The following is a 14,901-nucleotide window of genomic DNA, read 5'->3' as shown; positions in this document are numbered from 1 at the left end:
AAGGAAGCGGAAAGTGTGCTTCCAAACTCACTGTACAAGGTCAGCATCATCTTGGTACTAAAATCAGATGAGAACACCACAAAACAAGGAAAATATAGGCCAACATCCCTGACGAACACTGATGTAAAAATCCTCAACACAATATTAGCAAAATGAATTTAAAATATTAAATTACATTCAATTACATTAAAAAGATCATATACCATGATCAAGTGAGATTTATCCCAGGGTTTCAAGGATGTTTCAATATCCAGAAACCAATGTGATACATCATACAATAAAAGGAAAAATAAAAATCATATGATCATCTTAACAGATGCAGAAAAAGCTTTTGACAAAATCCAACATCCATGTATGATAAAAACTTTCAACCAACTGCGTATAGGGGAAACATACCTCAACATAACAAAGACATGATACACACACACACAATAGGATATGACACGGCCATTAAACAAAAAATGAAATCTTGTCATATGTGACAACTTGGATGGACCTGAAGGTTTTATGCTAAGTAAGTCAGACAGAGAAAGACAAATATCATATGATTTGTCTTGTACATGGACTCTAAAAAAAAGAACAAACAAAACAGAAACAGATCGACAGAGAACAAACTGCTAGCTACCAGAGGGGAGACGGGTAGGGGGATGAGTATAATATGCGAGGAGGGTGAAGAAGTACTTCCAGTTATAAAGTAAGTCATAGGGATGAAAAATACAGCACAGGGAATACGGTCAATAATTCATAACTTTGTAGAGTGACAGATGTTAGCGACGTAGTATGGTGATCCTTTTGTAACGTATAAAAATATCGAATCATCATTATGTTGTACACCTAAAACTAATGTAGTAAGTCAAGTATACTTCATTTACAGGGAAAGCAGGAAGGAAAGGGAGAGGGAAGGAGACAAAAGGAAAAGTAAAAAGAGAATAAATTCTACTTGGTGGTTTTTTTGGGGTTTTATTGTTGCTGCTGTTGTTTCTTCAGTGTTTTAAAGACACTGCTCCATGGCCTTCTTTCTCACTTTTCTGACAAGAAACCTGCTGTCACTTGCACATTTGCTCTTCTGTATATGGTCACATGATGCAAAGAGCCAACTCAGTGGAAAAGACCCTGATGCTGGGAAAGACTGAAGGCAAAAGGAGAATAGGCAGCAGAAGATGATATAGTTAGATAGCATCCCCGATCAACGGACATGAATCTGAGCAAACTCTGGGAGAGAGTGAAGGATAGGGAAGCCTGGCGTGCTATGGTCCATGGAGTTGCCAAGAGTTGTACAAAACTCAGGGACTGAACAACAATCCAGTAGCTCACAATATGATTGTATTTGGAAACAGAGTCATAAGAGGTTAAAATTTTATCTGGTGTCCTTATAAGAAACCTGGACAGACATGCAGAGGAAAGACCACGTAAGACACAGCGAGAAGACGGCCTTAGGAGAGAGGCCCGAGAAGAAACTAATGCTGCCAACACAAGATCTCAGACTTCTAGTGTCCATGTATAAAGTACATAAATAAAATTTACTGTTTTAGCGACTCACTCTGTAATACTTTGTTATGGCTGCCCAAGCAAATGATTACATCTGGTAATCCTTGATTTTGAGCATTACTTTGCTAGCAGGTGAGATGAGTGCAACTGTATGGTAGTTTGAGCATTCTTTGGCATTGCCTTTCTTTGGGATTGGAATGAAAACTGATCTTTTCCAGTCCTGTGGCCACTGCTGAGTTTTCCAAATTTGCTGGCATATTGCATGCAGCACTTTCACAGCATCATCTTTAAGGGTTTGAAATAGTTCAACTGGAATTCTATCACCTCTAGTAGCTTTGTTTGTAGTGATGCTTCCTAAGGCCCACTTGACTTCACATTCCAGGCTGGCTGGCTCTAAGTGAGTGATCACACCATCCTGATTATCTGCACTGTGAAGATCTTTTTTGTATAGTTCTTCTGTGTATTCTTGCCACCTCTTCTTAATATTTTCTGCTTCTGTTAGGTCCCTACCATTTCTGTCCTTTACTGAGCCCATCTTTGCATAAAATGTTCCCTTGGTATCTCTAATTATCTTGAAGAGATCTCTAGTCTTTCCCATTCTATTGTTTTCCTCTATTTCTTTTCAATGATCTCTGAGGAAGGCTTTCTTATCTCTCCTTGCTATTCTTTGGAACTCTGCATTCAAATGGGTATATCTTTCCTTCTCTCCTTTGCTTTTTGCTTCTCTTCTTTTCACAGCTATTTGTAAGGCCTCCTCAGACAGCCATTTTGCTTTTTTGCACTTCTTTTTCTTGGGGTGGGCTTGATCCCTGTCTCCTGTACAATGTCACGAAACTTTATCCACAGTTCATCAGGCACTCTGTCTATCAGATCTAGTCCCTTAAATCTATTTCTCACTTCCACTGTATAATCATAAGGGATCTGATTTAAGTCACACATGAATGGTCTAGTGGTGTTCCCCACTTTCCTCACTATAAGTCTGAATTTGGCAATAAGGAGTTCATGATCTGAGCCACAGTCAGCTCCTGGTCTTGTTTTTGCTAACTGTATACAGCTTCTCCATCTTTGGCTGCAAAGAATATAATCAATCTGATTTCAGCGTTGGCCATCTGGTGATGTCCATGTGTAGAGTCTTCTCTTGTGTTGTTGGAAGAGGGTGTTTGCTATAACCAGTACGTTCTCTTGGCAAAACTCTATTAGCCTTTGCCCTGCTTCATTCTGTACTCCAAGGCCAAATTTGCCTGTTACTCCAGGTGTTTCTTGACTTCCTAATTTTGCATTCTACTCCCCTATAATGAAAAGGACATCTTCTAAAAGTTCTTGTAGGTCTTCACAGAATTGTTCAATTTCAGCTTCTTCAGCATTCCTGGTTGGGACATAGACTTGGATTACCATGATATTGAATGGTTTGCCTTGGAAATGAAAAGAGATCATTCTGTCATTTTTCAGATTGCATCCAAATACTGCATTTCAGACTCTTTTGTTGACTATGATGGCTACTCCATTTCCTCTAAGGGATTCCTGCCCACAGTAGTAGATATAATGGTCATCTGAGTTAAATTCACCCATTCCAGTCCATTTTAGTTCACCGAATCCTAGAATGTTGACATTCACTCTTGCCATCTCCTGTTTGACCACTTCCAATTTACCTTGATTCATGGACCTAACATCCAGGTTCCTATGCAATATTGCTCTTCACAGCATTGGACCTTGCTTCTATCACCAGTCACATCCACAACGGTGTGTTGTTTTGCATTGGCTCCATCCCTTCATTCTTGATGGAGTTATGTCTCCACTGAAATCCAGTAGCATATTGGGCAGCTACCAACCTGGAGATGAACACACAATTGTACTCATCTCACACACTAGTAAAGTAATGCTCAAAATTCTCCAAGCCAGGCTTCAGCAATATGTGAACTTCTAGATGTTCAAGCTAGTTTTAGAATAGGCAGAGGAACCAGAGATCAAATTGCCAACATCTGCTGGATCACTGAAAAAGCAAGAGAGTTCCAGAAAAACATCTATTTCTGCTTCATTGATTATGCCAAAGCCTTTGACTGTGTGGATCACAATAAACTGTGGAAAATTCTAAGAGATGGGAATACCAGACCACCTGACCTGCCTCTTGAGAAATCTGTATACAGGTCAGGAAGCAACAGTTAGAACTGGACATGGAACAACAGACTGGTTCCAAATTGGGAAAGGAGTACGTCAAGGCTGTATATTGCCACCCTGCTTATTTAACTTATATGCAGAGTACATCATGAAAAACGCTGGGCGGGAGGAAGCACAAGCTGGAATCAAGACTGCTGAGAGAAATATCAATAACCTCAGATAAGCAGATGATACCACTCTTATGGCAGAAAGTGAAGAACTAAAGGGCCCCTTGATGAAAGTGAAAGAGGAGAGTGAAAAAGTTGACTTAAAGCTCAAGATTCAGAAAACTAAGATCATGGCATCTGATCCCATCACTTCATGGGAAATAGATGGGGAAGCAATTGAAACAGTGGGTGACTTTATTTTGGGGGGTCCAAAATCAGTGCAGATGGTGACTGCAGCCATGAAATTAAGATGCTTGCTCCTTGGAAGAAAGGTTATGACCAATCTAGACAGCATATTAAAAAGCAGAGACATTACTTTGCCAACAAAGGTCAGTCTAGTCAAGGCTATAGTTTTTCCAGTAGTCAGGTATGGATGTGAGAGTTGGATTATAAAGAAAGCTGAGCCCTGAAGAATTGATGCTTTTGAACTGTGGTGTTGGAGAAGACTCTAATTTAGAGTCCCTTGGACTGCAAGGAGGTCCACCCAGTCCATCCTAAAGGAGATCAGTCCTGAGTGTTCATTGGAAGGACTGATATTGAAGCTGAAACTCCAATACTTTGGCCACCTGATGTAAAGAGCTGACTCATTTGAAAAGACCCTGATGCGGGGAAAGATTGAGGGCAGAAGAAGATGATGAGAGAGGATGAGATGGTTGGATGGCATCACCAACTCGATGGACATGATTTTGGGTAAATTTCAGGAGTTGGTGATGGACAGGGAGGCCTGGTGTGCTGTGGTCCATGGGGTCGCAAAGAGTTGGACATGAATGAGTGACTGAACTGAACTGAATCCTTGATTAGATATATCAGACATTGTGAATTTCACTTTGTTGCATACTGGCTATTTTTATATTCCTATAAATATTACTAAACCTTGTTTCAGGATGCAGTGAAGTTACCTGGAGACAGTTTGATTCTTCCAGGGTTTGTTTTCATGATTTGTGCTGAGTGCACACACGGGCTGAGCAGCACTTTGCTGAATACAGAATACAACTCTGGATGGCTCTCCAGAGTTCTCTCTGTACGGCTCTCCAGAGTTCTCTCTGTACCACTGTCTCTCCCTAGTCCTCTGTGCTGTAAACTGTAGGCATGCCGGTGTCCCCAGGCTCTCCATATCTCTTTCCCCTTCCCTGAGCTATAATGGAGAAACTCTCTCGTATACACGGGAAGCTGGAGCTGTCGTAGGACTCACTTTGTCACCTCTCACTGACCACTCTCTCTCACTGCCAGTGGCCAGTGTTTTGAAAGCTTGTTTCATGTATTTCGTCCGGGCTTTGCTGTTGTTGTAGTTATTTCAGGGTAAATTTAGCCCCTGTTACTCTATCTTGGCCAGATGTGGAAGAATCAAATTTCTATTAAAAAGTGTCTATATTTAGTTTTCATCAATTTCTCCATGACTGCAACAATCAAAATTATTAAGAAAGTTTTTGGCTTTATTCCACTATATTAATAGGTATATCCCGAAACACATTTTCTACTATAATAAATACTCTATCATATATAAGTATATACATACATATATTCCATTATATTTTCTCATATTCTCTCAGAAGGAACAAAAAAGTAAATCCAAAATTCACGTCTGAAAACTAATAGTTGGACTAAATTCTACCTAGTTTAAAGGTGGAAACCTGAAGAACAATCTTTAAACTCTTACTCAAACACAGTATTGGGAGTAATTTCACTGAACAGAACTGAAAGCTTTAAGACCTTAATACACAAGAGCAATCCATAGATGTTCCCAGAGAAGAAAACAAAAAGTCATGAGGAAACTGGCAGAGTTTAACAGCTGGTTGTCCTACTGTGAAAAGGCCTTATTCTCCTGACAGTAACAAGGATGTTTTATCACTATAACATAGCTTGTTTTCAAGCGCTTTATACATAATTGCATTACTTACTGTTGAAAAAAAAAAAGCACCTGAGCAAATCCTAAAATATCTTACTGGCTTTATTCAACAATTCATCAGTTGGGTAGCATCTCACACAGTAAGTACAAAGCAGTTCCAAAGAGCTGTACAAAATGAAGGACTTTCCTACGCAGAATGGAGCAGGAACAAGGAAGTTTTATGAGACAAAAAAATTGGGCTGTTTATTCCAAGGTCACTTTCCTTTAGGAGACGACAAGGTTCCAACAGGCAGATGACCTCATCAGTGCTGACTAGGTGATTCCCAATTGACTGGTTTAAGAATTTGAGCCGACACTGTAGTAAAATTTCTGTTTGGTGATGTGCAGCTTATTTGGCATAAGCAATTCCATTCTGGGCATGTTGTCTGCTTTTTAAAACTACCTTGCTCTATTTTTCTTCACAGCACTTTACCACCTCCTTGAAATTTACTATATATTTAACAGCTACCTTTTTTTCCCTATCTTTCTCCCTCAAGAGGAGAATGTGAGTTACGAGGACTGGGAACTGTCTGACTGTAACATTCTATTCACAGCCTCCAGCACACAGTAAGTCTTCAACAAATACTCACTGGATGAATCAAAGAAAAATCATGCTAGCAATCTTCTCTATAGCTGCCACACTGCTAACAGTAATTATCCACAGGACAACTTTCCTTTCTCAATTATATTCTGTTTTAAATCTGTATTAGGAAATCCTTTTCATTTCTGCAATCAGAAGAATAAAAAAAAATGAGAGGGGAACAGAGGGAAACAGACAGGACCCCTGTGGGGCTGGCTGCCTTTCATCATGGCGACTGCCATCTCTCACAGCGGCCTCACACCAGGATCCCTCCTCAGTCCCTGCAAAACCTCTTTGGTGCTTCCTCAGGAAGCCCTGGGCTATACCAGCAGGCTCCCAGCTGGCCGACACCGTCCCTGCCTTCTGGAGCCCAAAGCTGGCATCCAATGTCCTAGGATGGTATTTTCCTTCCTGTCGGTTCTGCCACGACGTACCTTGTCAAAGTGTGCTCTGTCCCTAAACTGTGAACATTTATTTTATCTATAGATAGCTTGATATGCCAGGGATGTGTTGAAAAATGAGTTACATCCTGTCAGAGAAGTGGAAGCCTAAAAGATGAGATATTCTGAAGATAAATCAGTACAAAAAAATGTCAACAGTAACAAAGAATGAATGTGAGATCAGACTAACCGTCTCCAGCCATCCTTGCATTGTCTCTACCACAGACATCATGAAAATGTCACACATAAAAACTGACAGAAAACAAACTCCCTGAGGATAGGCACTGCCTTCATTCATCTTTCTCAGTACCTATCATGATTTCAAACAAACAACAGAAGCAAGTTAACTGTTGGTTGAATAAAATGAACCTATGAGCATGCAACACTGGCAACGCCACTTTCAGGTAGGGACAAAATGATGTTCCAGGCCCAGGAATGGCACAAGTCAAGCATGAAACAGTAAACAGTCTATGCTATACATATTATTAGGAGAAAGAAACAGCTGAAAGTTACAAGCCATACATGTATTTTAGGACCCTGAACTATAGCATCCAAATGACCTGCTTCCGCTCTGAACATTTTTCCCTTCCCATTACAAATAATTCAGTCAATTCATCTAAATCTTGCATGGAGATCCAAGTTTGCTAAGACCTGAAAAGAGTTTCAACTTTGTTTTCTTTACCCTAAAGCTCAAACCAGTCAATCCTAAAGGAAATCAACCCTGGATATTCATTGGAAGGACTGATGCTGAAGCTCCAATACTCTGGCCATCTGATACAAAGAGCTGACTCACTGGAAAAGAACCTGATGCTGGGAAAGACTGAAGGCGGGAGGAGAAGGGGATGACGGAGGATGAGATGGTTGGATGGCAAAACCAACTCAATCAACAGGAGATGGTGAAGGACAGGGAAGCCTGGCGTGCTGCAGTCCATCAGGTAGCAGTCAGACACCACTGAGCGACTGAACAACAACAAAGCTCAGGACAACTTTCAATTCAAGAACAAACCCTAAATTCCAGCATTGCTGAGTTGTGCTTGTATTTCTTCATTGACACTCCTTCTCTGTCTGCATCTTTGCAAAATGACACTCCTCACACTGACACTCAACTACCCCCTCCTGTTTACCTTCTCAGGGCACTTCCTGGCAAACCAGGGCGTACCTGGAAAACAGAACACACATAATTAAAACAAAGCCCACAAGCACCATCTCAAGACAAACTCTGCTAGAAACCTCTATTTGTGTAATAGCAAAACCTGAGAGGTAAGAATTCTGCTTATGAACCATGTGATCACTGACGTTGCCCTCTGTTCATGTTGATCTTTTCTCCACCTCAAACCCAGCTTAACACCCTCCTCACTGGCCTGTGTGCAGAGTCCTCAGGTGGGGGATGCGAGGGGAGCTGCCCTCAAACCTCCCAGGACCAGGTCGCACTCAGCTGTACAGAACACACACAGCAAGTCACAGCTGCAACGACTTCCCATGAAAACCATTTCTGTCATCCATTGTTGCAACACCACATGTTAGAAAAGTTAGTCTCTGCCAAGGAGATTGACTGTCTTGTTAATGAGACTTTAGGAAACATCCGATCAGGCCAAAGATAGAGAGCTAAGACTGGGTCCAGGTGGAGAGCTGAAAGAGAAACACCTGTGGTGGTTCCTCTCCCTTGGGCGGAGGGCTCTGCTCTTATTTCAGAGAAAACAGAAGCACCCAGAGAACTTCCAATGCTGTCCCACACAGCCAACCACCTCCCTGCAACTTCACAGCACCCTTGCAGATCCCTAACCTGTCTCTGGATCCCAGAGACATCATGCCACCAGCGGCTCCTTCATACTGGAGCCCCACCCTGCTTCTATAAGGGAGATTTTTATCCCCACATCACGAGGAAGAAATAAGCTCAGAAAGTTAAGCAATTCTCCCCAAGACACGAACCTGAGAACACTCATTTGAGACTATGCAAACTTTCCTCCAAAATATCAAATGATACTAAGATGGGCACCAAGCCTAAATAACAGGTCTTTCTACTAACCGGACATCTCGGGCAGGTTTCTGGACATCACACTTCCTTGTGTCAGCAGCCTGACACTCCAGACACTGGCCCTCAGTTCAGGAGAAACAAATCACCTGTCCACTCTCCAGGTGGACACTCTAGTTCTATAGCATCACGTTAAGCATTTGACTTAATCTGTCAGTTCTCAAGATTGTATTACAGTTACATTTTCCTTATAAACTGCATTTTGGAAGGAAAAGTGCTCTAGTGGGAGGTGCAGAAGGAAGACCTTGAGTCTGGAAAGGTGTCCCATCTCCACTGCTGTCAGCAGAACCCTGAGGCGATGACCCATCTAAGCCACTCTTCAAGACCACCTCTATGATAAGTGTCTTCTGGAGCTCTTAATCTACCTAAAAAGTAACTCCTGCATTTGAGCAGTCCATGCCCCGGTGGCTCAGAGGTTAATGAGTCTGCCTCCAATGTGGGAGACCCGGGTTCAATCCCTGGGTCGGGAAGATCCCCTGGAGAAGGAAACGGTAACCCACTCCAATATTCTTGCCTGGAGAATCCCATGGACAGAGAAGCCTGGTAGGCTACAGTCCACGGGGTCGCAAAGAGTCGGACATGACTGAGCGACGGATCGGAACGGAATGGAACGCCCAACATTACCATAGAAGACAGGCACTCCCTTGAGAAGGGAGAGTACACACTGGCTGAAAGGAACTGGGAAGTAAGCAGAGATACTGGACTCAAGTTCCAGGGTCCTGAGTTCCAGGGCTGGAACGTAAGACAGGGATTCAGTTGGGAGCCCCACTTGAAGCACCATATCGTAGCCTCCCTGGCTGCTTGTCATGGTCCAGGAACAGATTCTACTCTGATGAGAGGGAGAAGAGGGTGAAGAAAAGTAGACTTTAAGTACAAAAGCTAGCTCTGAGAGCACTCTCTAATCTCCATATGTAAAGAAAGAGATACCAGGCAGACAGGCTTGTCTGGTGAGCTCCCTATTCACCCTAAGGAAGGTGAATCACCCGGCTTTCTGGGTTACAGTAAAGCCTTCTGCAACCCTGCATGAAGTTCCTTCTTTTGGGTCAAGGAGGAACCAAGGGTGATGCCTGCATTCTTCGGTATCTACACACAAAGGTCATCAGATATGAAACCTCCCAGGCAGTCCACTGATCTTGATTATCTGGCAGATTTGGCCTCTGAGTTGGCAGTGGGAGGACAGTTTAGTTCACTTAAACACAGACCTACACATCTCACTGGGCTTCCCAGATGGCAGTAGTGGTAAAGAACCCACCTGCCAATCCAGGAGACACAAGAGCCGCAGGTTTGATCCCTGGGTTGGGAAGATTCCCCTGGAGAAGGAAATGGCAACCCACTCCAGTACTCTTACCTGGAGAATCCCATGGACAAAGGAGCCTGGCAGGCTACAGACCATGGAATCACAAAGAGTCAGACACAACTGAGCACTTGATGATGATCTTGAGTCTTGATGCCTTTACTGAATAGTGCCAAGAACTCCAGGATTACAAAAGAGAAGATCAAAGGCCCACAGAATCCCTCATTTGCCTCCTCGTACCAGACATATGCAAAGCAAAAGCAGTATCCAGTCCCTCCTTTCATAGAGTGCAGGGCTAACCTGTAAGCCAAATGCCTTCCAAAATGACCCTTTAGTCCAACTTAGTCCAAAACAAACCCAAAGGGAGCTACACTCAATATTTTGTAATAACCTGGAAGGGAAAAGAATCTGAAAAAGAATATATATATATATATAACTAACACATTGCAAACCAACTATACTTCAATTAAAAAAAAAAACAACACATGGTTTTACCTCCGAGGTGGTTTTCTTTATCTAAATTAGTCTAAACAGTTTTTCTAAGAGGTCATGGACACACACCCAACTACTCTTCAGGAAAGACTGGAAGATCTGGATGCCCTGGAGCCACATTCCTGCTGGGCAGTCACAGGAAAGAAAGCAGCTCTTGCTGCCCTCTTCAGAGAGAGAAGGTTCTCTCCACTTCTCCGCAGCCTCAGCACCATCCTGGGCTCCCAGAAAAATACACATAAAATTTTTTATTCAGGAGAAAATCCAAAATTTTTCTGCGTGTGCACACATGTGCTAGAGCAAGAAAAAAGAGGGGAGGGTGTGTAAATACCTAAAATAGGAAACAAGACGAGGGAAGAGCCCCAAGTACAGAGGAAAAGCTAGATGTAACAGATGATTTTCTATAGACATATAAATCACCAAAACTGAACCCAGAAAGAGACTGCAAATCTAAGAAACTATGACGGTTATAAAAATGCTATCTTCTAAAAAAGCACCATGCTCAGGAAGGTTTACACGTGAATTCTACCAAAATTTAAAGAAAGAGATAATTTCAAAAGTACAATATTTAAACTGGCTAATGAAGAGAAAGAGATAACTTTTAATAAAGCTATAAAAAACACTAAAATCACTTGGTAAAGATGGCATTAAAAAAGAAAATTACAAACTAGTCATACAAATAACGGTGTAAAACTCCCTAGTAAAATATTAATAAATAGAATCTGTCTACACAATAGGAGTTATTATTGATGATTCAATAATATAAAATGATGACTCAATAATATTAAATCTATTACTACAATTCAGCATATTAACAGGTCAAGAGACAAAATTCATATGATCATTTCACAGATGCTAAAACAGCATTTAATATAATTCAACAACCATTTTGATCTTTAAAAAAAAGACAAAACAGCAGCAACACACCCCTTAGTAAAATAACTAACTTGGCATAAACACTAAAAGAATTCTCCTTAAAGTCAGGAACAAGATAAGGATACTCAGTATCACCCCTATTATTCAACCTTGTTCTGGAAATACAATGTAATCAAGAAAGAGAAACAAAAGACATAAAAAGTAGAAAACAAAATTATTATTAATATTTGCAGCTGATATGATAGCATACCTGGAAAATTGAGGAACTGCAAAAACTACTTGAAAGTAAGATTATGTAAGTTGCTAGATACAGAATTAATATATACAACTAGTAACAATGTATAAGAAAATAACAACAAGAGATTAACTAGGAATACACCTAAGAAATGTACAGGATTTTAAAACTGACTTAAAAAAACATTTCTAAGATAGGGAAATGTATATGTAGACTCATGCTCAGTTGCTTGGTCGTGTCTGACTCTTTGCAACCCCACGGACTGTAGCTTGCTAGGTTCCTTTTGTCCATGTAATTTTCTAGGCAGGAATACTGGAGTGGGTTGCCATTTCCTACTCCAGGGGATCTTCCCCACCCACATCTCTTTGTTTCCTTCACTGGCAGGCAGATTCTTTACCTCTGTACCACCTGGGAAGCCCAGACAGGATACTTTACAAATAATAAATTGCTAGCTGGAGAAGGAAATGGCAACTCACTCCAGTATTCTTGCCTGGAAAATCCCATGGACCAAGGAGCCTGGTAGGCTACAGTCCATGGGGTCACAAAGAGTCGGACACGACTAAGCGACTTCACTTAGTTTTCATACAATTCAATAATAGTATTGGGGTTATATATATTTCAAAATCCTTATTTGTTCAAGAATACACTATGAAAATATTTATGGACGAAATCAGTTGTTTTAGAACAGTCTAGTCTCCCCACCATATCAAAAATGGAGGAGAGGAGGAAGAAATGATTCAAGAGTGGCGAAACATGGAAAACTACTGCAGTGAAGGGATGGGCTCATGGAGGCTCACTATACTGACTCCTCTACTTTCGTCTATTGAAAATGTGCACAATAGAAAGTTAAAAGAAGTGTGCAGGGGGACCCAAACAAGGACGGTTCAAGTTGTAAATAATCCAAAGGTGTACAATAGGCTTACAAAAACATACAAAAACTGCCACCTAACCACCAAGAAAGGCAAATTAAAGTTACAAATCAGTTGTCGATTTTCAGCAACCAAGTAGAAAAAGATCAAAATATCTGGTAATATTCAATATTTGGGTGAGGAGACTGACACTAGTGGAGGGTGTACCAATGGTACAAGTTCTTGGGAGGGCACTTTCAGTCAACAGCATACACCCCTTGGCTCAGCAATTCCACTTCTAGGAATCTATTCTGGATATTCATTCAACAAAATATTTTCTCCCACCTAAGATGTGCCTCTGAAGACAGAGGCCCCAAGAACAATGTCCCTGCTCTCACAGGGCTTCTGTTCTCCTGTGGGAGACTATGCACAAAGCCATTCAAGTGTGCAGGCAATTACGGGGGATGAAGAAACAAGTAAAAGAAAGGGGCCAGTGGGGGCCCAACGGCTATTTTGGATGTGCTAGTCTGGAAAAGTCTCTCTGAAGAGGTGACAGCTGAGCAGAGACCAGGCTGGAGGAGAAAACTCAGGAGAAGGTTCAGGAGAGCATTTCAGGCAATAGGGAAGGAACCATGGGGTAACTCACAAATTTGCCCTTCCTGCCCTCTGCTTTTCTTTTTATTCCCATAACAGCCTTTTGTTTATTCAAAGGAAGTGGCACCACTAGAATGTCTCTCTTTGTCCTCAACTCAAAAATAAAAATAATCAGACTCTTTTAATACAGTAGACCTTTCAAGGGAGATTGCTTCCCCAAACATTACTGTGCATCACAATTTGTCTTCTTCAAAGAAAGAGTTTACAACCTAAGTGTTATGTCAAATCTGTTAATAACAATGCATTAAAGCCAACTGTGCATTTTTAATGCAGATAAACCTTTCCACAAAAGAGATTATCTTCACAAGAGATGCTGATCAGTTGATAGATAATTTTACACAAAAATTCTGTCGATTCCTGGACTTCCAGCAGGAAGGGGAACCACTGACTGAGATGTGTATATAGTTTAACCTCGTGATCTTTTAGGCAATGAAGTTAACATTTTTAGGGGCTCTGTGGATAAATATTTTACACTGCAGAGGACTGTGTCAATTAAGGTCATTCCAGGGGATGGCAAAAGCAGTGACTCTTGCTACAACACCTGAGAACATAACATACTAACTTTTTCAGTCACCAAGAAACATCAAGACTTCAAAACTGTCATGAGTGATAAGTTCCACGAACACCCAGATAATAAAGACACCAGCCTACGGGGAAAGTCCAGCCGGTGTGAAAAAAGCTCCTCTCTCAACTGTGAGATGAATTCAACGTCAACGCGTTCATCTCCCCAAAGGGAGGCCGAAATCATCTTCCGGACCTGACAGCGCTTCCCAAGGGGTCGACTCCGATAGACACATTCCACACACCAGAAGCCAGCGGCTGGCGATCGCTGGGCATCCACCTGCCCGCTGCATTCGAGGGCGCAGCGCCACGCGACCCCGCACCCGCCCAGCCCTCAGCCTTCCCGAGAAGGCGGCGCACCCCCGCGCCTGGACACTGCGGACCCTCCACCGTCCCCAGGGGCCCCGCGGGCGCCGGTGAGCTGCCCACCCCGCGGAAGGGACGCTGGGTCCGCGCCGCGCGCGCGCTCCCCGGCCCCGCCGGGCATCCGGGGGCCCCTCATCCTCGTCGGGAGGCGCTCTCCAGCCGGGCGCAGGGGGGGCCCCGCAGGCCCGCTAGGGGAGGCACCCAGGGATGGGCCGGCTCTGAGAGGCCGGCGGCGCGCGCAGGGCGCGGGGCGGGCAGCTCTGAAGGGGCGCGGGTCCCGGCCGCCCCTCACCTGCCCAGCGCCCGCTTCATGCCCGCGTCCGCGGCGCAGCGCGGCTCGGCCGGCCCGGGGCCCGCCAGGCACAGGTTCTGCTTCAGGCGGCAGTCGGCGTCCAGCGCCGCGGCGGCTGGGCCGGCGGAGGGCGAGCCCGAGGCGGCGCGGCGTTCATGCTCCAGGGCGACAGGCTCGGTCCGCTTCCTCATTCCGTGGCCAGCACGGCCAGTCTCCCCGCTCCGCCAGCCGCCGCCGCCGAGGGGAGCCACCGCCGAGGGGAGCCACCGCCGAGGGGAGCCGCCGCCGCCGCAGCCGCCGCCGCGAGCCCGCTGCCCTGACGTCCCTGCCGGCCGGCGGGCCCGCCCACAGCCGGTGAGAGTTGGCCAATGAGCGTCGGGAGGCTGCCAACCCGCCCTTCCCTCCCAGGCCCGCCCCCTCCCGGCGCCCGCAGCCATCTTAGAGACGGGCAGACGACGCCGTGGCGGGCGTCACTGTCCGGGCGTGACGCCGCGGCGGGTCGGTGGAGCTGCGCTGCGTAGGGGTCGCGCTAGGTCCGAG

The 14,901-nt window shown here is 43.9% G+C and overlaps 1 protein-coding gene across 1 annotated transcript in view; it reads right to left on the bottom strand.

The window, feature by feature from the left end:
- The window catches only part of ABHD12 (abhydrolase domain containing 12, lysophospholipase), a 64,029-nt gene extending 49,373 nt beyond the window's left edge, over nt 1-14,656 (bottom strand). The window contains exon 1 of the mRNA XM_055431060.2: nt 14,362-14,656. Coding sequence (XP_055287035.1) covers nt 14,362-14,552 — 191 coding nt within the window. The 5' untranslated portion in view covers nt 14,553-14,656. The remainder of the gene's footprint in view (nt 1-14,361) is intronic.
- Nucleotides 14,657-14,901: the final 245 nt, after the last annotated feature.

This window comes from Moschus berezovskii, chromosome 15, assembly GCF_049115385.1.
Source record: "Moschus berezovskii isolate FMDL1 chromosome 15, NW_MosBer_1.0, whole genome shotgun sequence".
NCBI lineage: Eukaryota > Metazoa > Chordata > Mammalia > Artiodactyla > Moschidae > Moschus > Moschus berezovskii.
Note: the sequence above shows the minus strand (reverse complement) of the source record. Positions and strands in the feature narration are given on the sequence as shown.